The sequence below is a fragment of the Manis javanica genome, chromosome 1 (genome assembly GCF_040802235.1).
Source record: "Manis javanica isolate MJ-LG chromosome 1, MJ_LKY, whole genome shotgun sequence".
NCBI classification, from domain to species: domain Eukaryota; kingdom Metazoa; phylum Chordata; class Mammalia; order Pholidota; family Manidae; genus Manis; species Manis javanica.
Window position 1 is genome coordinate 138,517,177 of NC_133156.1, and position 27,415 is coordinate 138,544,591.

Sequence of the window (27,415 nt, forward strand, 5' to 3'; positions counted from 1 at the left end):
CTAACCTGAGGTATTGCTTAGAGTGAAGATTACTACAGGAAGTGAGTTTCTCCCTTATGAAACAAAAGGAGACCGATCATCAGTAAGAAAGAATGGCAGGATGATCTTTAATCACTGGAATTTCAACACACAAACTAGAGTTGAATGAATCCTTACCCTGGGGTTTCAGCGATCCTAGTACTTATGTGTCTTCTCATAACCTCCTGCACAAAAGGCATTTGCTGTACTCCAGACATGTAAAGAAGAAAGTGGAAAGGGCATATTGTAGAGAAGTCTCAAGGGTGATCGGAGTTCCTCCTATATCAGTAAAGTTTAAGCTTCCAAAGAGCAAGGAGTAATTCCGAATGCTCTTGGGAATAAAACAAAATCTAAGCATCACTCATACTTTGAAATGCAACTAAGAAGCAGCACATGGAGCTGGAAATTAAAAGAGGACAGTGTCTTCATGGAAACCTCAAGTAGTTTCTCTCTTCCAATTTAGTTCAAAATGTACCATAAAGACCTGTGGGATTTATTTCGGCATGTTGGGTAGATTTATGTATTGAGGAAAGAACTACCAGGAACGTATTCCCAGAAAGTGACCTTAAGCTCTAGAAAATGATCTGATTTCTGACCTTTTGAAAGAAATCAATTAAAAAAGAACAGGACCCTGTGAAATGAGTGTCCCCTGAGCCCACCACCACGGGGGCTGCCCCATCACTGCAGTTACCTGGAACAAAGCTGTCCTGGCTTCGTGATCAGTGTGAGTGAAGGCTCCTCACCGCACAGATTCACACTGATTTTTAATTAATAGTAATGTTACATATTTACATAGTTACCATCTCTGAGGTGGTCTGAGTACTTTATAATTGATGAATTCCAATTTATCTTAATACTACCCTTCTGAATATATAGATTACCTATACCGATGGCATTTTAAGGAGGAAAAGTAGAAGCAGAAATTTTTTTTTTTTTGAGAGGGCATCTCTCATATTTATTGATCAAATGGTTGTTAACAACAATAAAATTCAGTATAGGGGGGGTCAATGCTCAATGTACAATCATTAATCCATCTCAAGTCTAATTCTCATCAGTCTCCAATCTTCTGAAGCATAACAAACAAGTTCTTACATGGTGAACGAATTCTTACATAGTGAATAAATTCTTACATGGTGAACAGTACAAGGGCATTCATCACAGAAACTTTCGGTTTTGATCATGCATTATGACCTATAAACAATCAGGTCAAATATGAATATTCGTTTGATTTTTGTATTTGATTTATATGTTGATCCCACATTTAGAAGCAGAAAAATTTAACATTAATTTAACATTGGCCACAGAGATTTCAGAAGGCTAATAATAGAATCATCAATTAAAATCTGGTAGTCTTGACTCCTAATTCTGGCTGTTACCTGAAAACACCTAATCAGTTGGGTCAGCTCTTCTAATAATCTTCCTAAAGATTATTCTTTAGGAAAAACAGTTGATCAGAACAGTTTTAGATCACATGAATTTTTTAATGGCCAAAGATATGTTAACATCTTTGGAATGCTCTTAAGTCACATTCATGTATCGGAAGCTTGTCTCTGATAAGGAAGTGATAAAAAATTTAAATTCTTGTGTTAGGTGAGTGTGAGTTTTCAAGGACTGGATATCTCCATCACCTACCAGGCATTGTTTCAGCTGATTAAAAAAATGAAATAATCTTAACAAAAACATGTTCAGAAACCTTACTCAACTGTACCTGTGGGAAGTTCACAGCATCCTTTCGGTCACTCATTATTCCAGCTTTAAAGATGTGAGACCATTTTTCCCCCTTCTTGCATTACAATTCTTGTGAATTTTTCCTGTGACAAGTTTATTACTTTGTTCCTCTGTGCTCTCCTTTCCTCTCCCACTCTACTCCTCACATATAATGTGGGCACCTAATTTCCTCTCCTTTTTGGTTGTCTATTCCTCAGTCCATCTTAGGTCAGTATTTCTAATAAATTCCCTATAATTTTTGAAATTATAAATCATATACACAAAAAGTATACATAATATGTTGTACATCCCCACTGCATTACAGATGTGACATTAGAGGTACAGTTGAAATAAATAAGTGTGACATTAGAAATGAAGTTAAATAAATGTGACATTAGAGATACAGTTGAATCCCCTCTCTGAAGCCTTTCCCGGATCTCATTTCTTTCCTTCCCTCCCCACTACTGTGAATTTAATGGTTATTATTTTCCTGCATGTTTTAATACTTTTAACATATGTATCTGAATCCATAAAAACGTATAGTATTTCTTCACCCCATTCATTTCTTTCTGAAACTCACTTTTTTTCATGTGGCTTTGAGATTTGCACTATTGTTTTAAGATTTATCCATGCTAGTGCCTGTGCCTTTGTTCCCTTCTGTTTCATTTCTGCAGCACATTGGATTCACACCCTACAATTTATCCACCTTCCTGAGATGGACATTGAGATTGTGACTTTTTCTCAAACACAAACTGTGTATTATTTTTGAACACGCTTTTTGTTCACATTTGTGAGAGTTCTTCTAGGGCACATACCCAAGGGTTTAAATGCTCCAAGGTGGAATCTCCCATTTTGAAATTTATCATTAAAATGTGGTTGTGGCCAGCTGATACGTTCTGTTCATGCCATATCCATCTAACCAAAGAGTCTTTGCTGACCTCTCCACCAACTTTCAATGGCATTTCAACCTCCTGAAGGAGAAGAGCTTGTCGTCACTTCTCCATCTGAAGGGAGTTCCCCACCGTGCCCAGGGGCCCCTCCTTGTGTGGGGTCACAAATTCAAAAACTTTTGGGCACATGCTGAAATGTAAATGTGTGCGAAATGCAGGGCATGGTGGGCTCCGGTGAATGGCAGAGGTGGGGTCTGACTTAGGGACTGCCAGTTTATGATCCCTGAGGTTCTTGCAGTACCATGCTTCCTTTGCTGACAGTCTATCTCAGAGATGTGTAATCATCCCATTTACTCTATAGCGGTAAAGAGCAAGGGCTCTGGAGCCAGCCTGCCTGGCTTTGAATCCCTGCCCCACTGCTGCTAGTGGTCCGCTCTTAAGCAAGTTCCTTGTTTGTAAAGTGGAGGACATGCTGGTACTCACTTCCTAAGTACTGAATGATATAAAAACTAAATGAAAACTGAATGAGACAATAAACCTAAAGCTCTCAAGCAGATGCTTAATACATTTTTGTTGAATTGTAGAGGAGAGTAAAAGTAAAAAGCTGCACCTCCTTTGTGTCTGGAATTGTTTTAGGAACCGAGGTGATGATAGTAACTTTTTAATATGTTTCTTTCCCAAATTGTCAGTTGGAACCAAGCCCCTAATACATTGATTGGCTCATTGCTTTGGGTACTGAAATATATGATGAAAGCCTAAATGAACCTAATGATTCCCGTAAGGCAATGTAAATGCCCAAGGTATGTTCTGAGCCATGATGGGGTAAGTGAATTATATCCATGATAACTTTACTCTGCATATTAGTGTACTCTTATTCTTTGAACATTGATTCTTCCTGTGTCATATGGGTGATAGCTTGCCATTAGCCATGATATTTGAGTCATCACAACCATGGTTTTCATGATGATGGGTAACAGAACTACTATTTCTTCAATCTATTCCTAACTTTTGATAATGACAGTCTTTTTTTTTCCCTTGAATTTTAGGTCTCATTGTCCATGAAGGAGCTGCAGTTTATAGAGTGTTTAAACGCTGGCGAGCTGTTAACTTACACTGGGATGTATTAAATTATGATAAAGCTACAGACATCGAGGAAAGTAGCCGGGGAGAATCTTCCACAAGCAGGACTTTATGGCTGCCCTTGACGGCTCTGCGAAATAGGAACTTGGTCCACCCGACACAGTTAACCTCCCCAAGGTTTCAGTGTGGCTATGTGTTATTACATCTGTTCAATCGGATGAGGCCCCATGAAGATCTGTCAGAGGATAACAGCTCAGGAGAGGTTGTGATGAGAGTGACTTCAGTGTGACAAAAGCGTAAGATGGTGCGATGTGGAACACCCTGCACATTTGGGAATGTAATTGCAATGAATGGTAAAACCATAGCACTTCGAAAAACACACATCTATGACCTTTTTAAAATTTATGCTTTTTATATGAACATTTGAATTGCAAATACATTTTTCTGAAAAAAAAAAGAGTCCTCTTGTTTTTTGTTTGCTGGTTTATCACATCTTTTGTAAGTTGGTACTTGAAATCATTGTACAAATAATTTAACTATACATAGCCAAAAGAAGGATGAAAGCTATCCGTAAGGTCAAAACTATTTTTCTTGCTTGTTTTAAATATATTTTCATCAAACCTTTTGCTCCATGTGTAGTTTTTCAGACATGCAGTGAATGGGGAAGAGTTTAGAATGCTGTGGGCAGATTCTAAATTGCCTACCTGGGTTGCTCCGTACCAGCTCTCTTTGTGCCTCATGCTTGCTGGCAACTAGGGTGGGACTTCTTCACTGGGATGAAATAGCCTATCAGCAGGAATCAAGCTCTAGGAATGATGGATTGGTTTCTAACTGCTGAAACAATACAGAGAGCTTATGAAAAGACAAACTTGAATGGGGTAAAAGAATTTTACTCTAGCATGTATTCCATAGGAAGGGCATCCTGCATCCTTAGGTCCCCAATAAGCTCACCAAAATGTTGCTTCACTGGCATGTGTAATAACAATACTGCCTCACATTTACATAGCCCTCTCCTAGACCTGTTGTGATTATTTTGGTTAATTATTAGTGTCTTGATTTCTATGAGCACCATCTTAATTAGATTATCTTTCTGTAAAAGCTTATACACCAACTTAATCATTTATACACTGATCCTATTACTTGGTTTAATGAATTCCTAGGAAATATATTCATCGCAGTGGGAAGCATTTCTCTTTCACTAGATAAGTGTTTTTTAAATGAAAAGAAGAAAAGAAAAATGAGGCAATTGACTTCCCAGGAACAGGTTGCTAACTAGTGGCACCTGGGGATTTTCCACCTTTTTATCCTCCTAATGGAGGTAAATGGCACATTTTAATGGGCAGTGACAGAATAGATGAGGCAGGCACTCACGCTGTCCTTAGAAACATGAGTTGAACACATATGTCCTTTGAAATAATTGATGGTTAGATTGCAAAGTGGATGAAATAATAAGCTTTACTTTCTATTTACCAAAAACAACCTTTGAATGATTCATAGAATAGTTCATGTTTTACAGGTAGCATTATGATGCCTATATAGTAAATTCTACCAATACTTGAAATAGTATTTTCCCAGTTAAGAAATTGTGTCACAAATGAGTTAAGGATGTGACAGTTTGGAAAAATGAGAAGAATGTATCAGGAAGTCATGAAGGAAGGAAAACCCAAACATTATTTAGGGGCAGATCTAGGAAGCGAGAGTGCTAAACATTCTTATTCTGTACACTGTTGTTTTAATCTGACACTGCTGGGGCACAACTCGCTGGGTGAGGCCTGGAGAGGGAGAGGTCAGTCGTATAAATAACTAGTCTCTGCCTTGCAGAATCTTACCCCCTAGGACAAGAAGGCAGATTCTGTTAACAGGGACACCTGGGATGTAAATATCCTGTCAAAGAAACAGTGTATTATTTTGTACCCCACAGGTATTGATTTGTCCCGAACAGTTTAAGCAGTACGAGGAGTTATCAACAGCACCACATTTCACAGAGAGTAATTGTGGGTACTATTGTTTAAGCATTGTGTTAAAATACTGGATAAAGAGACTTTAGACACAGATTAAACTATTACAGCCCTAGTGTTTAGCAAGCCCACCCTTCCAATTAGTATACACCTTTGTATTCATAGCAACTCATTCAAAACAAAAAAGGAATAGTGGATAAGAAATCCTTCTGTAATGTCCTTGTGGGGTACACGAGGTGGCGATATCTGGAGTGAGAGAGCAGATGGGGTTTGTCACTCTGACAAGACTTTACACCCCTAATTCCCCTTCTTCCCAGAACCTTGCCCTTTGGCTGTACCTTTTATCTATACCCATTATTTCCCCTCATCTTCACAGCCCCACCTTCTAACACATCCACATGCATTCACTTGCCTGCGCACAACCCAAAGCAGTGTTAAATAGATTCTGGCAGAATTCATACTCAACAAAGCATACCATCCATGAAATGATTACAAAGAAACTTAAAAGAAACACTCCAGGTGGGGAGGAGGGTGCATTTAAAGAACTGAATTCACTGCTTAAAAATAATTAAAATTCTAATATGCAATAAGAGTTATGATGGAAGCAATTAACTTTCAATTGTGAATGCTGTAATTCAAACTTGAGCTGCCTTCAATTCCTTAAAAAGGAAATAAGTTGCAAGCATTTTAATTTTTAAAATCTTCCCCAATATTATAAAAACTTAGACTTGTATGAAGTCTATCCCTTTTTGGCCACTAATTTGCAGTACAAATGCTTACAGAGCACCTTCTGGTGCCAGACCCTTCAGCGGGTCACTAAATGAGGCATGTGCACAGAGAAACTCTGTGTGGGGACATGTGGCACTGCTGTGTGTTGGGACACAGGCAAGTGAAAGGAAGTGGCAGTCCAGAGGAGCCATCAGGTTTCCCTGGAGCAGCTAGGGGAGGCATCACTGAGGTAGGCATCACCCAAGACAGAACTTGGGTATGGAAGCATGAGTAGAAGTTTGCCAATCAGCCAAGTGGAGAACATTCTGGGAAGAGCCTGGGGACAAAAGAGAGACATGTTCCAATAATGGTGAATGATTTTATGTGGGGAAGCATAGCATTCATGCGAAGACATGATCTAACCCTGTGGGAATGGCTGGGTAGCTGGGACTGAATCCCACACGGTTCAGAAAATGGTGTTCAAGCAGCAGGTTGTAAGAATTGACAAGTTCATCTCTGGGGGATGGGTGTCCTCTCTTGATCCCATATCTAAGGGCAACATACCCAGTTTTCAAGGTCAGGGTGGAATGTAATGAATTGTGGTCATACCCTTTTTGAGTTTGGAGAAATCCTACAAAATGAAATAGTAGGCAGCAGTCACACACAAGCGCTATTGCTATAAATTAGATAATACAGGAGAGACATTGGGGCTTCAAATGGACTTTCTTCCTCTCTCCCAGAAGAAAGAAAACCCTAATTCTGAAGAGGGAAGCACATTATAGATCTTGTGAAATAGATGATAGTTTCTCCATCATTGAAAGTATCCCTAAACACTTACCAGCATAAATAATATTTATCATCTGATTTTCTTAAACATTATTAAACATTTAAAAAATTTTTTACATGTCCCACTAACTCTCTCTCACTGTTTCAGCCTGGAACTCCTAGTCTCTGACTTTCTATATTTTCCCCATAAGTAATCAATATTAACATAACCTATTATTTTGCTGATGTGCTAATGCTCAATCTTCCCTTATCTATGGCATTAAACAACAAAATTAATGTTTTTGCTTATCCAGAATTAAATTAGCTGTCATCTAGCAGTTGATGTATTATTTTAAACAGAGTTCATGCTTTGTCCATATTTTCTTTTATAGCTCATTTTTTTGACTTACAAATTTTCATGACAGGAGCTTATAAATATGTGACACTTTAAAATTTTCTTTCCAAGTTAATCCTTTATCAAACTTCAGTGACAAAGATTTGTTTTTTACTTTTTGTATGTTTATATAAATGATATAACATATAAAATAGTTGATGTTTGGTATATTGAGAAATAATTGGTGAAAGACCTTAAGAAAATACTTTAGGCAATTAGTTCAATTCCAGTTTATTGGTTCAGAAAAATGTTCCCATCAAGTGTTTGTGACACAGAACTGCAGCAGGTGCTGTTATTTATAGCAAAGTTCAAAGTTCTGGCCCCCAGTGGAACCTAGAGATTAACTCATTATCTTCATAAAGATGGGGCTTTACACACAGTGGATGAATGTATTAAATTAGTCAAAGACTTCAAAGTCATTTTAAGGGATTTTTCTCTAGGAATTATAGGATACTTAGAGTCATTTGGAGAATTAAAACAATGTACAATTTCCTATAAAACTTTTGTGTGCTTTTAAAAAACATCATAAACTTTATCCCAAAGCACTTCATACTGATTCTCCAAAACATGTTAGCAGTCACTTAGTTTTCTTACAACTCTTTCATATTTTTTAAGAAGTTTTATATTGCAACATGATTTTTCATGGGGTGAAATAACTTTTGCTATTATACAAGGAGGAAAAAGGTTTGCTCTGAGATGCACAGGGAATGGAGCCTAATGTGTAAGGATGGATAATGGCCACCTGGGTATTTTTAAATCCTGCTTTATGGAGTCATCAAGCAGGAATAATCATCCCGGAGTCTGGACCACTGAAGGGCAATCAGCTGTGGGTGGGGAACCATGGGGAGAAACACCTTACAGCGGCACTTTCAGGTCCTCATCACAGCCCTGGGGCTTTGGGGACACGGAACTGCCCAGAAGCTGCTATGACAAGCAGGATGATGTGTGCGGATGCAGCAGATGCTTCGGGGGACACTCTTGCTGTTTCAGGATTTAATAAGAAAGAGCCAAAGCACTGATTCACAGACCAGGAGAAGAAAAAACAGCCGTGTTTAATGCCCTTCACAATGCAATTAGTTTGGTTATATGCAGCTCAGGATGCTTGCTTCTCTACCCCTCCCTCCTTATCATTAATCCTGAACTAGACAAACACGACGACATCATCCCCATTATGCCATTGCTGAAAGTATTGTGACCCATACAATGTGGCCCCAATACTTCTTCTGGGTACATTGCTAATGACGAGCTCTCCAGACAGGCTGGAGATGCTGTACCCCATAAAGAGGGAAGTGGTCAGGAGACATAGCAACAATGGAGGGACAAAAAAAGTTGGGCACAGCAGCACAAGTCCAAGGGATGGCCTGTGAGGTGACAACGAGGGAAAGCTTCCTGGAACAGTAAGAAAAGGCTGGTTTCAGTTAAGCACTGACAGTTTGGTAAAGTGGTTTAAATGTTGCAATGCAGGAAATGAGAATTCAAGAAAGGAATGCATAAGAAAGACAACTCAGACTGTCGGTCAGGGAAAAGTTCTTACAGAAGATGACCTCCAGACCACGGTGGTGACAGGTCTTTTTGACTTTGCTCCTCTTCACAAGAAGAACAGCTAATAGCTATTCAAGAACAGGACACCACTGAGAGAATCCTAGAACACTGGTGTGAGGCTGAAGCATGCCGTGCACCGCAGAAGCCAAGACAGACTGCATTACAGGGTAAGTGAAGCAGCTGCACGCTGGCTGCATTGCCCCTCCCCTGGCCAGTGCAGCAACAAGCAGCACATGGATCTTGGCAGACCGAGTTTGTACCTGCAGTGCCCATGCAGTAATCCTAACCAACAGCTTTGTCATCTGCAGAACCAAGTCAGGGGCTCACACTAGCCAGGCAACTCAGTGGAGTGTGCAGATCTGCTTGCCTCAGATCAGACAAGGAGTTCTGCCTGCCCTAGAGCCCAGTTTTCCCACACCCAGGCAAGGAGCTGAATCCCAGCCCCACTGCTGTGGAGAGTATATTCTGGCCCCATCTGACTGGGAGGTGTGATGACAGCTCATATAAGCTGTGCCGTCCAGCAACATTTAGCCAAGAGGTGAGCAGACAGAGCTGGTTGGCTGAGCAAAGCCAGTAATCCTGCTTTGTCAGAGAACTTGGGGTTTTGTTCAGTTTTAGTTAAGATGACACACATAGACTGAGATTGAAGGGATAGGAAAAAGACATTTTGAGCAAATGGTAACTCAAAAAAAAGAAAAGAAAGGGTAGTTATAACAAACAAAATGTATGTTAAACTAAAAATGGCAGAGACAAAGTATCTAATGATGAAGGGGTAAATATATCAAGAAGATATAACAATTATAAATATTTATGTGCCCAATATCAGAGCACCTAAATATATAAAGCAAAAACTAACAGACCTATGGAGAGAAATAACCAGTAAGCAAAAACAGTTGGCGACTTCAGTACCCCACAACAGTGGATAGTTCATCGAGACATAAATAAGGAAACAATGGATTTGGACAACACTGTGAACTGAGTGGACCTCATAGACATATGCAGAACACGTGCATCTAGCAACAGCAGAAAACACATTCTTCTCAAGTGCGCATGAGACATTTTCAGGATAGACCGAATGTTAGCCCACAAAACAAGTCTTAGTAAATTCAAGAAGATTGAAATCGTACCAAGTATCTTCTCTGACCACAGTGGCAAGGAACTCAATCGCAAGAGGAGAATTGGAAAACTTGCAAACATGTGGAAACTAAATACAGTCTCCTGAACAACCAATGGAGCACAAAAGAAATTAAAGGGGAAATAAAAAAAGTTTCTGGAGACAAACAGAAACAGAAATAGAACTTACCAGATTTGTGAGACACAGCATCAGTTCTAAGGGGAAGTTCAAAACATTAACTGCCTAAATTGAGAAGCAGGGAAGACCCCCAGATAAGCAACCTAACTCTATGCCTTAATGAATTCAAAAAATAAGAACAAACTGAGCCCAAAGTTAGCAGAAAAAGGAATGGTAAGATTAGAGCAGAAATAAATGAAACAGAGAACAGAAAAACAATAGAAAACACTAGCTAAACTAAGTGTTGGTTCTTTGAAAAGATAAACAAAATAGACAAATCTTTAGCTAGGCTAACAAAGGAAAAAAGAAAAGGACTCAAATTAACAAAATTATAAATGAAAAAGACATTACAACTGACACAGAAATTCAAAGTATTACAAAAAGACTTATGAAAAACTATATGACAAGTTGAATTATAACATAGAAGAAATGGAAAAATTCTTAGTCACATAAAATTTACCAAGACTGAATGAGGGAGAAATAAAAATCAAAATAGAGCATTTACTAGTAAGGAGATTGAATCAGTAATAAAAAAGATTTCCTAATGAAAAAATGTCAAGGACCAAATGGTTTCACTGGTGAATTTTACTAAGCATTGATGAAGAATTAACACCAATCCTTTCCAAACTCATCAGAGGAATGAACACTCTCAAATTTATTTTGTAAGGCCAGGATTATCCTGATACCAAAACCAGAAAATGATACTACTAGAAAAGAAATTACATGCCACTATTGCTGGTAAATACTGATGCAAAAATTCTCAATAAAATGCTAGCAAAGTGAATTTAGCAACACATTAAAAATATCATACACCATGACCTACTGGGATCTATCCCTGGGAGACAAGGATATTTAACATACACTAATCAACCAATGTAATAAATCACATTAACAGAACGGAAGAAAACAATCAAACAATATCTCAATAGATATAGAAAAAGTAAGTATCTGACAAAATTCAACATCTATTCATGGTAACAACTCTTAACAAACTATGTAGAAGGAACAAAACATATAAAGGTCATTGTGGAAGGCCGGAACGAATATCACCCCAGAAGTGATGTCACCCCAAAAGTGACTTCACTGGATCCTGAAACCAGAGCTCTCAACACTTGGCCTCTTGGCAGAGCAGCAGCTCTGGATCCTAGGGGTGAGAGCAGAACAGTGCGGTCCCTCATTCCACCCCAGCCCTTGTTGGGCTGGTTGGTGACCTAGACTCTACGTGCTTCTAAGGTTTAACTGCAAATAATTTAGTGACTTGAATATGAGGGAGACATCCCTGGAAATATATCTGGCTCCTGTAGGGAACTATGCTCAGCATTTTCCATGCCCAGCTGGGACCCAAGCTTGGAAGCAGCAGCCTGAACAAAGTATCTTGTAGTTTTAAGAGTAGACATCTTTTACCTCCTTAGTTAAATTTATTCCTATTTCATTGTTTTTTAAGTTATTGTAAATGGGATCGATTTCTTTATCTTTTTGAAAAAGCCTACTGATTTTGGTATGCTAATTTTGTATCCTGCAGCTTTACTGAATTCACTGATTAGATTTAACGGTTTTTTGGTTGAATCTTTAGGAATATTTTATATATAAAATCATGTGATCTGCAAATAGAGACAATTTTACTACTTTCTTTCCAATTCTGATACATTTATTTCTTTTTCTTGCCTGATTGCTCTAGGTAGGACTTCTAGTACTATGTTGAATAAGAATGGTGAGAATGGGCACCCTTGTCTTGTTCCTGATCATAGAGGGAAATAGAGAAAATCAGCTGAACCTGAGAGGAGTGGATGAGGAGACTAAGGGAAACAAAGAGAAAGATATAAGAAAGACACGGAAACCTAAGTTAGGATCAGGAGGCCCACTGATCCCTGGTGGCAGACAAGTGACCCAGTTTTATTTCTGAACACAACTTATACAGACAGGCTTACAGTGATATCACTTCCGGACCAATCCCATATCCAGGGCTGTCACTTCGGCCTCCGGTGAGCTCACTTCCGGTGACATTAATTCCTGAATCTGCTATGGGCATCTCAAAGTAACATTTAAAAGTTAAACTTGACATCTTCCTACCTCAGGCCCTCAAATTCAAACTCCCTGCATTCCTTTCCTCAGCAAGTGGCACACAAGCCACCCAGTTGCCAGGCCAGGCAGAGCCATCATTGTCACATTCCGTCTTCCCGTGGATTTACTGCCAGGGCATCAACCAGTCCCATTTTCTCCATGCCCACTGCCACTATCTCAATAAAGACCCTCAAAATTTCTTGCCTAGCTTTCTTCAATAGCCTCTTATCTATTCTCCCCATTTCTAATTTTGCTCCTATCAAATCCCATAATTCTGTCAGAGTGATTTTTCTAAGCCATAAATCAAATCCTGTCATTCTCTGATTAAAACATGTTAAAGCCTCGTCCTCTCTGCCTTCAGAATAAAATCCACACTCCTTACTACAGTACCCAAGAATGTGGCCCTTTCCAATCTCTCCAGCTTCATTACTTGCCACGGTCCCACCTCCTGCAGCCAGAACAAAGACTGCAAACCGAAAAGGGTCAGGACTGAATTGTTTATACTGGACCCCAAATGTTCAAAAACCAAACAAAAAGGAATCTTAGTTTTTATAGCTGTGGGTCTGAAGTTTTGGAGTTCCTACTCTCATTGAGGGTGGTAGCTGTGGGGCTGAAAGGATATTTGAATTTGCCAATTAATGTAACCCAATCTCTTCTGGTATAAAACACAGTTTTCTAAATAAGAACTATATCTTTTGGACAAATGTCTTTTTATTTTTTAATAATTTTAACCCTCCTACTTTTTCTTCTCATTCATTCAGGAAGCAGAAGGAAAAGGGGGAAAGGTTTACATTATATACCAGTGGTAGGAGAAGGTTGTCTGGTCTGCATGTGATCCTATTTTACAGGCCCCACTGACCTCAGTCTGGGGCACAGCCAGTTGTCCCTGGTCTTGGGGCATCCGCCTTGGTGCATACGGCAGCTGCTGTCCGTAGCCTACCTGCTCCTCTCTCACTTGGGCCTACAATGCAGTTGCTCCAAGAAAGTTCAGCTGTCACTCCCGTCTAAGCGTCCTCCCCACCTGGCTTCTCACTAGGATGCCGCCCATCTGAGTCTCACCCAGGACCTTCAGTCAGCTCCTGGCTTTGGGCTTTCTGTCCTGTGGGATTTGCTTGTCCAGGCCTTGAAAACTCCCTGAAGATGTGCTGATTAAATTTTTCTTAAAAACACTTTATGGAATTTTAATGTAAATACAGCAAAATCCCCACACATGAAGCATGCAGTTGATGAGTCTTGACAAATTAATACACCTGTGCAAAAAACATCCCAATCAAGATGTGGAGTGTATTCACTACTCTGCAAAGTTTTTATGTCCCTTCTCAGTCCCTTTCTGTGTTCCCCAGAGGCAACTACTATTGTAATTTCTTTTAAGATAGACTGATTTGGCTGTCCTTGAACTTCATATAAATAAGACATATGCATATGTTTATGTACATGTATATGTTTACATATGTATATGTAAAATACTATACTTTGTGTACCTTGTATCTGACAACTTTTGCTATTCAAAATGTTTTTGAGATTTATTCATAACGTTGTGTGTGTCCATCATTTGTTCTTTTCTGTGTTGTTGAGTAGTATTCATTACATGGCTAGAATGATTTTATCCATTCTCCTTTAATGGACATTGTGGCTACTTCCAGGGTGGGGCTGTTGCAAAGAAAATGGCTATGAATTTTCCGGCACAAGTCTTTGTGTGGACATGTGTTTTAAGATGTTTCTCTTGGATAAATGAACTTAAGAGTAGAGTCTCATACTTAGTTTAGTGTATTAGTCTTAAGAATTTTTGGTGCAAGTAAACCCTCCAACTTTGTCTTATTTTTTCTTAAAGTTGATTAAGCTATTATAGAATCATTGCATTTCCATATACATTTTAGAATTAGCTTGTCAATTTTACGAAAAGGCCTGTGGGCTTTTGTTTGGCATTCCACTGCACTTGGGAACAAATACACATCATAACAATACTCTCTTTCAATACATAAACATTTATTTAGGATTTCACTGATTTATTTCAACCACACTTCATAGTTTTAAGTGTGGGGGTCCTTTATATATATTGTTAAAGTTATTTCTAAGTATTTTATATATTTGTGTTTTTGTAGATAGTGTTTCATTTTATCTTTCCAACTGTTTTTCACCAGTATATAGAAATTATTGATTTTTCTATGTAGATCTTGTATTCTGAGACCTTGTTGCTAAATTCCCTCGTTATTCTCATAGGTTTTCGTTGTAACTGACCTGATGTTCTCTATATACACCATCAGGTCTGTATCTGTAAATGACTTTTTGTCATTCTACTACATTTGGGTTTAATTTTTCTCTTGTCTATCTTCTTGGATCATGGATTTTAAACCTTTATTCTTCTCTAATATAAGCACATAAACAATAAATTTCCCTCTTCAGTGCTGTTTTAACTGAATCCCATCTACCTTGACATGTTGTTTTCCTTATCATTTTTTCCATAACAGTTTATTGTTTCCCTTGCGTTTTCTTTTTTGACCCATAAATTATTTAGAACCATTTGTTTAATTTCAAAATATTTATAGACTTCCTAGATATCCTTTTGTTATCAATTTATTCAAGAAGACATTTTGTGTGATTTACCTTCACTGGCCATTTGTGACAACATAGATGGTCCTAGAGGATATCGGGCTAAGTGAAGTAAGTCATACAGAGAAAGACAAATACTATATAATTTCACTTGTATGTTGAATCTAAAAAAATAAAATAAATGAACAAACAAACAAAACAGAAACAGACTCATAAATACAGAGGACAAACTAGTGGTTGCCACAGGGGAGGGAGTGGGGTGGAGGAATAGGTGAAGGAGCTAAAGAGGCACAAACTTCCATTTATAAAGTAAGTAATCATGGAGATGAAAAGTACAGCACAGGGAATATAGTCAGTAATATTGTAATAACTCTGTGATGACAGATGGTAACTACATTTACTGTGGTGAGCATTTTGCAATGAGCATGAATGTTGAATCACTAGTCACTATGCTGTATACCTGAAACTGTTATAATAGTATGTCAACTACATGTCAATTAAAAAAGTTTTTAAAGGCAGGGAACACAGCACAAATAAATCAATAACTCCACTGAAATTTGTTGAGATGATATTGTTTGCCAGATATATGGGCTTAGTGTGTCAGCCATTTACTACTTCATAACAATCCACTCCAAAACACAAGCCATCCCAAAACTTAGTGGCTTAAAAACAATAATTTATGATTTTCACAGGATTATTTTCACATGCTTAGTTATCTGGAAGCTGCATCTGCTGATTCCCTTGATCTCACTCATGAGGCTGCATTCGGTTGGAGGGCTCGCTGAGGGCTGGGTCCAGCTTGGCTGCACATCTCTCCATGTCATCTTTCAACCTCATAGAGGTTAATCTCAGCCTCCTCAGTTTCCCGGGCTTCCTGTGCCTCCCTGCATAGCAGCAGCAGGAAGAAGTGACAAGGCCTCTGAGGCTTAGACTCACACATAGCACCATCACATCTGTTCTGCCATACTCACTGGCCAGAGCAGCCACAAGACCAGCTCGGATTACAGAGGTGGGAAAACAGATTCTACTTCTTGGCAGAAGGAGGGATGACTAATTTGTGGTCATGTTTAGTATGCCACACTTCATGGAGTCTCCATGGATTCTTGAAAAAAAAATCATGCTATTGCAATTGTTGGGTGTGGTGTGCATTAAATTTCTATTGTGACAACTTGTTCAAACCTGTGTCTTACAGATTTATAAATGTATATGCTTTTCTTAATTATTCCACTCTGATTGTGGCTTTGTCTCTTTCTCTGTTTTACTTGTTTTTGTTTCAGGTGTTTTGAAGCTCTGCTTTTAGGTGATATATATACCTAAAAGTATATGTGTATCTATAGATATATATCTATATATGTGTGTGTATAAAAGTATAGATAGATGATAGATAGATAGATAGATAGATAGATAGATAGATAGATAGATAGATAGATAGATAGATAGATAGATATAGGATCAGTGTGTCTTCTTGATAAATTGGCTTTTTCATTATGAAATGTTTCCTTATCTCTGCTATGGAAATTTACTGGGATATTAATTTTTCTACTATCAGCTTTCTTATACTGATTATTTGCAATGGTGTGTATTTTCTCATCTTTTTACTTTTAAATTGCTTTTATACTTAAAGTTCATCTCTTGTAATCAGGTTATAGTTGAACCCTGCTTTTTCACTCTGGAAATGCTTACCTTTAACCCCCTTCACCAGATTAGGTAACATAATCACCGGTTTCAAAGCTTAGGCTTTGGACATATCTGGGGCCACTCTCTGGCATACCGTGCATCTTTTCCCTACATCTCTCACCTCCCATCCTGTCCGGGACCCAGTATAATTCTCCTCAGGAAAAGTAATAATAATACAAAAAATCAAACAGAAACAAAAACTATCCACAACAGGAAAAAGATGTAAACATAGCCTTAGGAATGGCAGAAGGAGAACTATTCACTTACATTCAGTTTCCCACAGACATTCAGCTGCCCACAGATGAAAAATAACTATTAAATAATAGTTAGTAATGAATAAGCTACCGCCCCACAGTTTACTTTCTTTCCCCCCAAGTTCATGAAACTCTCAAAAACTCAAAAGATAAAAGTAGCATTTAAAACCTTCAATTAATATAATTCTTTGTCAACATTTCTGCCTAGAGCACCAATCATGACTTTAGGCAGAGATGAATTTCCTGAAGCTAAGGGATATTTTAAATGTCAGAAGACTGTTCAGGGAGGCAATTAGACATTCATTTCTCATAGATTCAGTCTTTGCTGCTTGCTTTAGATCTGATAGCCTTATAGGAAACAATTCTGAGTGTTCTTTTGAATTACACCCTAGGAGAATTATGCCTCAGTAATCTCTGTTCCACTAGAAATCTTCACATTGCCATGTTTATGAAGAATTTGCATTAACTCCTTTCCAAATAAAAGTAAATTAAATTTATTGACAGAATTGCAGGGTGAAAATATTCTTTTACTTTAATTTTCACTTTTACTTAAAATACCCCAGGCTATAACTTACATTGGTCTTTTTCTGAGGCTAGTAGAACCGAATTTAATCAAAATGATAGGCAGACTCTTTTAAAATAGGGCTTTATAACTAAAAATCTTTTATTTGGATTAAAATAGTATGAAAACACCAAGCTCCGATTAACTAAAACAACTATTTCCACGGGTAATGATTTTCTGAACATAGCAGAGAGAATGTGCTTAGAAACAGCATTAAATGAAGTAATTGTGTTTGTATTTGCAACTTACACAATTTTAGAAGGTCAGTGATGGGTCTGGTGAAGAATAGTGCACGACTACCATTAGGGATGTTGGACCTGTAAGGGTCTGTGGTTGTGCAGAGGCTGCTCTGAAGTTTTAATCAAGATGAGGTCTTTTAAAATAAATCTCCTAAATGCATAGTTGCAACATTCTAAGCACAGCAAAGCAACCCTTAACTCTAGTCCTTTCTGCCTTACATGGTCGTCATTACCAGAAGAATATGTGTACTTGGCTAGGGAGTTGGGTGTGGGTGTGGGGGCGAGGTTATTGCTGTTTGTCAGTGTCAGTGAAGAATGTTGTCGTCAGGACAGTCAGTGCTCAAGGTTTCACTGGCAAACATCTGGTGCTTGCTTTGTGCCACCACTCATTGAGCCAAATCTAATTCTCATCCATCGTGCTTGCTCTTCAGAGTCACTTAGAATCAATTTTGGCTGTGTTCCGAGATGTGCAGAAGCCTGGCTCCTGTCCCAGCCGTATGACCTCATTCAGGGCTGTCAGTCTTAAACCCCAGCAGCACCCAAGATTGAAAATATAAAACTTGCCTTTGGGAACAAGGCTACTTTATTCAATAAATACTTATTGATCTTCAATCATGTGATAGATACCATTTGAGAAGATTGGAGAGAAAGTTTGGAGAGAAACACCAAGTGGGATGTGGGCTCAGCACTGTTTCTAGTCCTGAGAAGAGGAACCCCTGTCATGTGTCCCTCACTGTACAGGGTGCTGCTCTAATCACCTGTAGCTGCCCTTCTCCTCATGGCACAAGGAGATTGTAGACCACAGGTACATACCCACCCAGAGTCCATCTGGAGCCCAACCCTCTTTTTTAAAGGATGCTTTAGCACTAAGACTAGAATTTTCTGCCCAAATGGCTCATGCCTACTTCCTGACCCCTCCTGGGCCTCTTTCCTGGGTGCCTTCTCTTAGGGCTGACCAATGTCCAGCATGACCATCCCTAGGACTGGGAGTTGGCCAAGAGGCACCTGAGGGGGTGAGAGGATGTGTGGATCAAGCTTGGATGTATAGGGGCAGGTTGCACACATATGGCCAAAGCTCTTGTAGTGAGGAGAGGATCCACGGGTAGAAAAAGAAGGGATGTAACTATGAAGTCCAAGAACTCAAACCTGACCATCTAGATTTCATGAAGGTATTTGTAAAATTAAGAGGATAAAACTTATTTTAACACTATTTAACTTCATTTTTAACTTTTAAATATTAGACCTCTGGTATTAATTTGTACTCCTGCCTTGAACTTTATAAATAATAAGAGCCTGTCTATAGGGATGGAATTGAGAAATCAAGCCAAATTATTATGTATCATTCACTGCTATGTGTGGGTGAGTAGGGGCTTCTAAAAGTGTTTTTCAGGGGTGTAATGCTATCATTCTGAAGTCAGACTGCTGGGTTCAAAACTAGGTTTCCTTTTTTAACACTTGTATAATCTTGGAGAAGTTACAGAGGGCAAGTTTGCTTAACAGACCCTCTGGTGGATCTGAGCTCTCCATTCTCTCTGTGCAACATACCAATGATACCCAAATGCTCATTGCAGCTACTTATTGCTGTGTAACAAATACACAACGTATTGGCCTAAAATGAGTGTCTTTTACTTTGTTCACTAATATGTAACTGGGAAGTGCTCAGCAGAGATGGCTCATCTCTCCTTCACACAGTATAAGGTAGAGCAGCTGGGCTCGGACAGGAGGATCTGCTTTCAAGATAGTTCCTTCACATGGCTGGAAAGTTGGTGCTGCTGTCAGCCAGGAGTCCGGTCAGGGCTTTGGGCTCAGGCCCTTAATGCCTCCCCATGTGGCAGCTCTATAGTGTGCTTGGCTTCTTTGCAGCATGTGACTGTATTCCAAGAGGTGGTGTTGCAAAAGAACAAGGCAGAAGTGTATGGTATTTCTATGACTTAAGTGTGGAAGTCACTAACATTTTTGTTATACTCTGTCAAGCTGGTCACCAAGCCACCAACAGTTTCACAGGGTGGGGACATAGATTCTAGATAAGTATGTGAGATGGTACATATGGTCACAACCATCTTGGATGATAGAACCCTCCCTAATGCATTTGCTTTTACATGGTGAGTTGTCTAAGAATTCGTTTTCAAATCTCTTACGCCAGTTGTCATCACATGATTTAATTAAATATGATAAGTAGTAATAAGCATAGTGTGGAAAAGGCTGTCTACTTTCCCCCTGTGAAAAGTAGGCAGAACACTTTGGAAGGGCTGAATGTGAACAAGGTGCACAGTTGAATGAGAGAAAAATAACTAGAGAAGATGACAAAAAATACAAAAATAAGCCTAGAAGGATTCTGCATCAGAGTGCTTCAAACATCTCCAGGTTTATTTCACATCAAAGAAACTGAAACTAGAAAATGCTGAGCATATTTACGTGTGTGGTTTCTGCCAGGAAATCTGCTGAATTACAATTAGCAATTTCTACCTAAAGAAATGGACTGTCAAATAGATTTACATTCATGTTTTCAAGATAATAAACTGTTTAAGGTAAGCACAAATCAGATTTCAAAAATCCCTTGTTTAAATTGGAATTTTCAATTAACTGATCCCTTCCTGATACTAACTGCATTCACTATGAAAGTTTTCATTGTACCCGAACCCCCTTTGCCTCAGTTTACTCATCTGTAAAATGAATATCATAACTATGATACTTATGTCATAGTGCTTTTGAAATAATTAACTAAAACAATTATTTAAATGTTTAGCATATAGTAAACATTTAATTACATTATTATTATAATTACTTGAAGTCAGAAGAAGAGGCACACCTGAGTTAGCTCAGGTGATGGGGATCTAGCTGGGAACACGTGGAAGTGAGGAGGGTCAGGAAAGCACCTCCAGGTGTCACAAGAAGTGAAGCACCACTCCACATCCTCAGGAGCTCCGATCCCTCCTACCCTCTCTGCCAACAGCCCTGAGACCTACTCTGATGAGTTTCCATTCTCAGCACTCATTTTCTCTTCCAGCTGCTTCTCTCTGTAGTGTTGGATTTCTTCTGTGGCTGCCTGGCCTTTATTTCCACCTTCTACTGCTTGTATTACTCATTCAACTCCTCCAGAGAGAGAGGCTGTCACTTGCCTGGCTGGTCTTCATACAAAAAGGATCACATGTATCTGACCACCTTCTAGGCCACTGGGCTTCCACATATGTCATGTGGCTTTTAGCTTAGGAGCCAATCTCTAGGTTAATGCATGTGGCCAAGGTATCTGAGTGGTGTCACAGAGCAAGACAACACATGCCCCTTCCCTCTGGCCAAAGGCATAGCAAGGATGCAGGGTTTCTGCACATTAGTACATGGCTGATGTTCAACGTGATGATCTGTCACTGCCACACTGGGTGTTGACAGCTGGCATGCATTCTGTCTGAGTGGTGCTGAGCTGTTCTGATTGTCTGGACTCGTACCTGTGCATGGTGATGATTTGATCTATTTAAAAGAAGGAGCACTGTGTGGTAGAGCACGTGGGTGGGAACCAGACCCTGCTTTTTAATCTTGACTTCCCCACTAGAATCTCTTTTTCTCTTTGCACTCCCCTCCTCTGTCTCTCTCTGTCTCTCTCTCTTACACACACACACACACACACACACACACACACACACACACACACACTACATTTCTCATTATAATCATACCTAAATCTAAAACCTAATTTGAAGTAAAAGTCATTTATTGTTATTATTGCAAATATTTTCAAAATATGTACTAGAGCAGAGATGTGGGCAATTCATCCTGCAAACTCATCCTGTGGTCCATACTCTGCCAAGGTGACTGTCTCAGATGCATTACAGAAGCCCCAGCCAAAAGAGAGAGAGAGAGAGACAGAGAGAGAGAGAGAGAGAGAGAGAGAGAGAGAGAGAGAGAGAGAGAGAGAAAGAATTGAAGCCATTTACCCAAATTGACACCTGAATGCAGCGAGATCTGCCATCCTAGTTCTTAATATTTCAGCATCCTTCAGTCTTTTGTGAATATGTGTATTCTATCTTTAGAACTCATTTAGAGAAAACAATTCCAAAAAAGGTACAAAGAGAATACATCTGGAATCAATTGTTTTAAATGCTCAGCAAAACTCTCCTTGTCTTTGGCACACTCCAATCCCCTAAATAGATTTAAGATGAAGATAACTCTCTGCTCTCACACTGGCCAGAAAGAGGGGGAGAAAGGGATGCTCCAACATTATGGAGTAATAATTCTCATAAAAGAGTCCTTGATACTATTAACCAGCACTCTGTCTAGCTGGTTTCTTCTGGCCTCCCACCTCCTACAGTCACTCTTAGCTTGCATAAGCCTAGCAGTTCATTTATTTCCTAAACAGATTAAAGGAATAGTGAGATCACCCTAAGAAAGAGAAGTTAGCCCTAGGAGGTACAAATAAAATGATCAATAATCAAGTGGGCCATCTTGTCACCACAACAACCTCAGCTGACAGGTCCAGAGCATTGCTCAATGATGTTCATTGTATCACTTGGGGCAGAAGGAAAATTTCTTTCTGTAGAGGCCAGGAAGAGGGGGTCCTTTCTTTAATAGGGAGCCAAACCCACTCACTCTTCCCAGCTTGGACCCTTAAGGCCCCTTCAGACTGGATTTCTTGGAGACATGTTTTATCAGAAATTTCCTTGATTCCTTCTACGTGCAAATTTCAGGGCATAAGTAATGGACCAGACACTATGAAGTGATTTTCCAAAACATCAGGAAAGTTGGTTTGCTCCCATCAAATGGCTTTCACTACCCAGAATCCCAAGCTTCACATCTCCTGATGTCTCTTTTATCCATCCTAATTAGCAATAAGTGAATCCAGTCATGTTCTGTGGTCAGCCAACTTGCAATTGGATTTGATATGCACTTTAGACTCAGCAACCTGCTGTTACCCAGCTTCAGGCACTGTCTCCTCTATAGCAAGGGAAATGTCTGCTTTTGATTTATTTCCACCAGAAATCAAAAGGCTGATTTTGTGTGCATATCTGACATTCTGCTACCACACTCATTTTATATATTTCTCATGTTTGAGAAGTTGGAAGTTTTGATGGGCAATGACTAATTTGTGCTGCCTCGCTGAATGTACAGGGTGGGCATCAGGATTCATTTTGTAAAGAAAGCTACCCAAGGTCACAGCAGTGGTGCAAAGGTGAGTGGGATGTCACACAACAGAGAAGGATGAGCCTATTGTCGACTCAGCATGGGCTTTCTGAGCAAGGATTCGACAGTGGTCCTCTGATAAGAGCCCACATTAATGGTAAACTACTTGGGAATGTCCTCTGTATCCCATTCTCTGTTCCCTCTTCCGACCCTTGTCTTACTGATCAGGTTTCTGTAATTGGGACACAATGCTTTCACGATGAGGATGAAAATAAACTCTGCAAATATAATCCAACCCAGGACCAAAAAATCCACTCAACATCAGTGACTGCTGCCCAGTTCTCACGGATCATTTTCAATGATATTATACAGACCCTGCTTCCTTTTGGGAACTCTTATTTATCCCATCCCAGGCACTGGCTGGATCCTCAGTTGCCTCTTGAGTGAGAAGAAACAGTTTAAAAGCCCCCTGCGTCCCCCATTGGGTAGACCCAAGACCTCTGAATAGAAACCTCCACTAACCTCTCAAAGCCAGTCCCCCAGGCTCCCTTGCCCAGCCATGACCTATTTCATACCTGTAATGCCAAACTTGAAATCCCCCCAGAGCCTTATTTTTATTCATTCTAATTAACAATCAGCGACTCCCACCTTGGGTCATGCACTTGGAAGAAGCTTGGGGGTGTTGTTTTCCCGGGGGTGGCCAGAATTTGACCAGAAAGTACAAACCTCTGTTACATAGCCAATAGGGGTCAGCAGCCCAGGCAGCCTCACCACACCCAAGTCCATCTGGTTCATCCTTCTGGCAGCCAGTGTGGGCCCCATGACCTTGAGGAAGGAGCTTGTTATTCCATCCTAGGTTCTACATGGGAGTCATGACCTACAGCACGCTCAGGTCAGGACTGCCGGGCAACACTACCACTTCACTGAAGGTGTCTGCTGACAATGACCACTTGCACTCTGCCCCCCACCAACCGTCATGTGCATTGCCATCCCCAGTAGGTGGTTTCTCAGAGGCTCAGGGAAAGAGCCCCGGGAACTGCCTTGTGTCATGCTTTTTATACTGAGCCCTCTGGGGGAGCCTCCTTACAACCTTACTTCTCTCTCAGTCCCCCGCCCTCAAAGACCTGGGGTTTCCATTGACTACACAGTCTAAGCTAGTCATGTGTAAATCATCTGTCCTTGCAAGTACCATCAGTGGAGGAAGGGAGGAACTAGGTACAAAACTATGCCTCCATTCACTCCAAAAATGCTTAGCAAGTGCCAGACAGCCTGGGTCACAGCGCAGCCCCCTCACCTGCAGTGTGACTTGGCTTTCACATCTGTGAAATGGCATGATGCTGCTTACCTCAGAGATGGAACAAAATCAATACACAGAAAGCACTTTAATGGGGCTTGGCACGTGATCGGTCTTCTAAAGGTGTTAGCTACAATTATGCTCATGGGAGGCATGAAATAGTTTGTGGTTATAAATGGGTTCTTGAGGCTGGAAAATTTTGGCAATGAAACTTCTCTTCCAGGGGTCTGGCTGGGAAGAACTGAGTTGGTTCCATCAATGGGCAGAAATCCTGCAAGCAGCTGTCACCAGTTCCAAGTCAGCCACACCTACCAGGCCCGCTCTGCTTAAACTTGTCATGTCCATTTCTTGCATGTGCCCTCTGTACACAGGGTATGGTCCCACAAGAAGGCCGTTGCCCGAGACACTTCCCTGCTTGATGTGCATGAGACGTGTGCAGAACTAGCCTCCGTGGGCTCTGCACCTTTTCCCAGGAACCTATGCCTCACAACCTCTCCCCCTGTTCACTCAGTGCAAACCTTAGCACTCCTGGATCCCACATGAGCGCTGATTTCAGTTACTCCCAGCTACACATAAAAGCTGAGGTTGTGGGCACACTTGGCAGGGGAGAGGAGGGTGGGGTGAGGGGAAAGGTAGTCATTGAAATCATGTTGGGTTCAGGGTTGAAAATGCACAAGAAGAGTGGAGAAGGAATATACTCTTTACACTCCCATTTTCATTTGAGTCCATATTTGATATCTGAGTAGGTTTAAAATTTTACTTTCTTATCCATGACCTCCATTTTATAGCGATACCTTATTACTCAGTAATAAGAAAGATGTAAAGATAACCAGGACCTGCAGTGAAGCCTCCTAAGTCTGGACGTCATTTGCAGTTGCTCTGGCTTTAGATTCAGGGAGATTAAATGATAATGTCTCGTGGGTCTGTGGGGAGTCAAGAACAATACTTCAATTTTTTATGTATTTCTATCTTCCCATCCCTCTCCTGTCTCTTTTATATTTATCCACTGATATTTCTCTCTCTCCATGTACATATGTATGTATCACATACTTTCATTTCTCCATCTGTCTCTCTACTTATTTGTTGTTTACATTATCTGTACCTATCTACATTATCCATCTTCTATCTTTATCTATCTATCTATCTATCTATCTATCTATCTATCTATCTATATTTTTCTATCTATCTATCATCTCTCTATCTCTCTATCTATATCTATCTATCTATCTATCTATCTATCTACCTATCTATCTATCTATCTATCTATCTATCTATCTATCTATCATCATCATCTATCGTCTATCTAATGTATAGTGTCTCCAGACTGAAGAAATGACTACAAGAGGCCCAGACTGAAGAAATGACTACTGGAGGACTTTGGGGATAGAGGCAGTTATTGGAAAGTGTATGTTTGCCTATAAAGGAAAGAAGCACATGAAAACCAGCCCCCCAAAAAAGCTGCTCAGCAATGACTCTGTGTCACACATTGTCCTCGATGTCTCCCCTAGATAGTCTCACTTGATCCTCAAAGCAACGCTCTGCAATAGGCTGAAATCTGTTTCACAAAAATGCAAACACAAGATTTAGAAAAAGTGAGAACTTTTCCTGGTGTCGATAGCTAGAAAGTGGTGCATTAGTCTCAGTTTAACCTTCTGATACACATGAAAATGGGCTCAGGAAAAAACACTTTTAAATGGTCAAAAAAATAAGTTGAATAAAAATAAGGCCTAAATGCAAGTTTTGGAGATCTAGTGGTCCCCAGAGGTGCCTACAGCAACTGACCCCAACACTTAAACACCCCTGAGCCATGTGTCTGCTGCACCTGCGCTCCCACTACACATGCCTTTGCCCACTACCCGTCTGGAGTGCCTGGACCACCAGCTGCCTACTGGGGCCTAACCGTGTTGGTTTGGGGGTTGTGTGCTGGCTGCTTCCAGCAGTGGACCCACTAGGACAGAGGACCTCTAGAAGCTCCTGTGTTGCTTGCCTCTTACACTGCCTCCATCTCCCTGTCTTCACAAATGAATGAAAGGGGAGTGTCATTTTTTATGAGATTTTGATAAGGTGAGGTTTTCAAAAATTTTAAATATTTCAGCTAATGTTTTATTCATAGAAAAAATATGCTTCCACAGGTAGTTCAAGGCTAGTGAGCTAAAAATAACGACCAGGGCACACTTTCTGAAGTTAGGGTTCAGTTTATCCACATCCACGGTGCTGTGCTGGAGCTGAGTCATTGGTGCTAAGCCTTTACCCTCAGGGTAGAAGCAAGGTGATCTGGCAACTGAAGAAGAGATTGGCAGGCCAGTGAAAAGAACATGAGACATGCATCTGCCACTAACTGGCTTAACAGGCTAAGTGACCTCAGTTAAATCACCTTTACTCCCTCCAAGACAACACCAGTGAGGCATTGTCCTGCAAGCCCCAGAAGGTGCTTTGGGAGAGTTTTTAAAAATTTATACTATGTATACATAAAAATATACATACATATGTATGTGGAATATTATATACACTATAAATACCACTTACATTAAGCCAGAAGCTGAGTTACTAAGACTGGCAATGAACAAATAACAAAGAAGAAAAGGTCATGGGAGACCTTTGACCCAACTCAGCCCTAATATTGAATCTCTTAAATTTAGTGTATGTAAACAGCTTACAATATGTATCATCTAAATGCATTTAAATCTCTCTTATTCAAAGAAAAGCTAAAGCAAAAATTTCGGTATGTGACCATGTAAGACCATGGAAGTCAATGCCAACCAACAAAGACAACACTAATCAGCATATCCTACACTGGATTGCAGTGCTCTCCAAATTATTTGAAAATGCGTAAGACAACTTGCCTGACTTTTAAATGAGCATGTAAGGCCCTCTAACCTATGCATGTTTCCTCATTATGCATATAGAAAATGCTAGTGTGTTTTTGCTCACTTCATATGTAACAGGTGCCCTTATGTTGTGCTGTATGTATCCTGTGCTTTTTCTGTGGGACATTCCATTCAGGAACAAAAGAGCACCATGATTCCAATCTGTCTGTATTTACTAACCTTTCCCTGAGGTTTGTGGATATTGTGGTGTTTTAGATCACTGAGTGTACAGAAGAGAGAATTCAAACAAAATATTGCTGTTCTTCCGTTTTGTTTGTGGAATTTGAAATTATTCAAATTCAAAATAAATTACTGGACTGTGGAAAAAAAAAGTACCGAGCTGAGTCATGCTTCCTGGGCCCTTATTACAATGTGGCAAGTCACTGGAGGGTGACACAGTGGAGGGCATGCCAGGTGAGCAGTAGGAGAGGGAAGCAGGTTGCACT

General features: G+C 39.9%; 1 protein-coding gene across 1 annotated transcript in view; it reads left to right on the forward strand.

Moving 5' to 3' along the window:
* The window catches only part of MARCHF11 (membrane associated ring-CH-type finger 11), a 102,205-nt gene extending 97,944 nt beyond the window's left edge, over positions 1-4,261 (forward strand). The window contains exon 4 of the mRNA XM_037027028.2: positions 3,662-4,261. Within this exon, the coding sequence (XP_036882923.2) occupies positions 3,662-3,984 (323 nt within the window). The 3' untranslated portion in view covers positions 3,985-4,261. The remainder of the gene's footprint in view (positions 1-3,661) is intronic.
* The last annotated feature ends 23,154 nt before the right edge of the window (positions 4,262-27,415 follow it).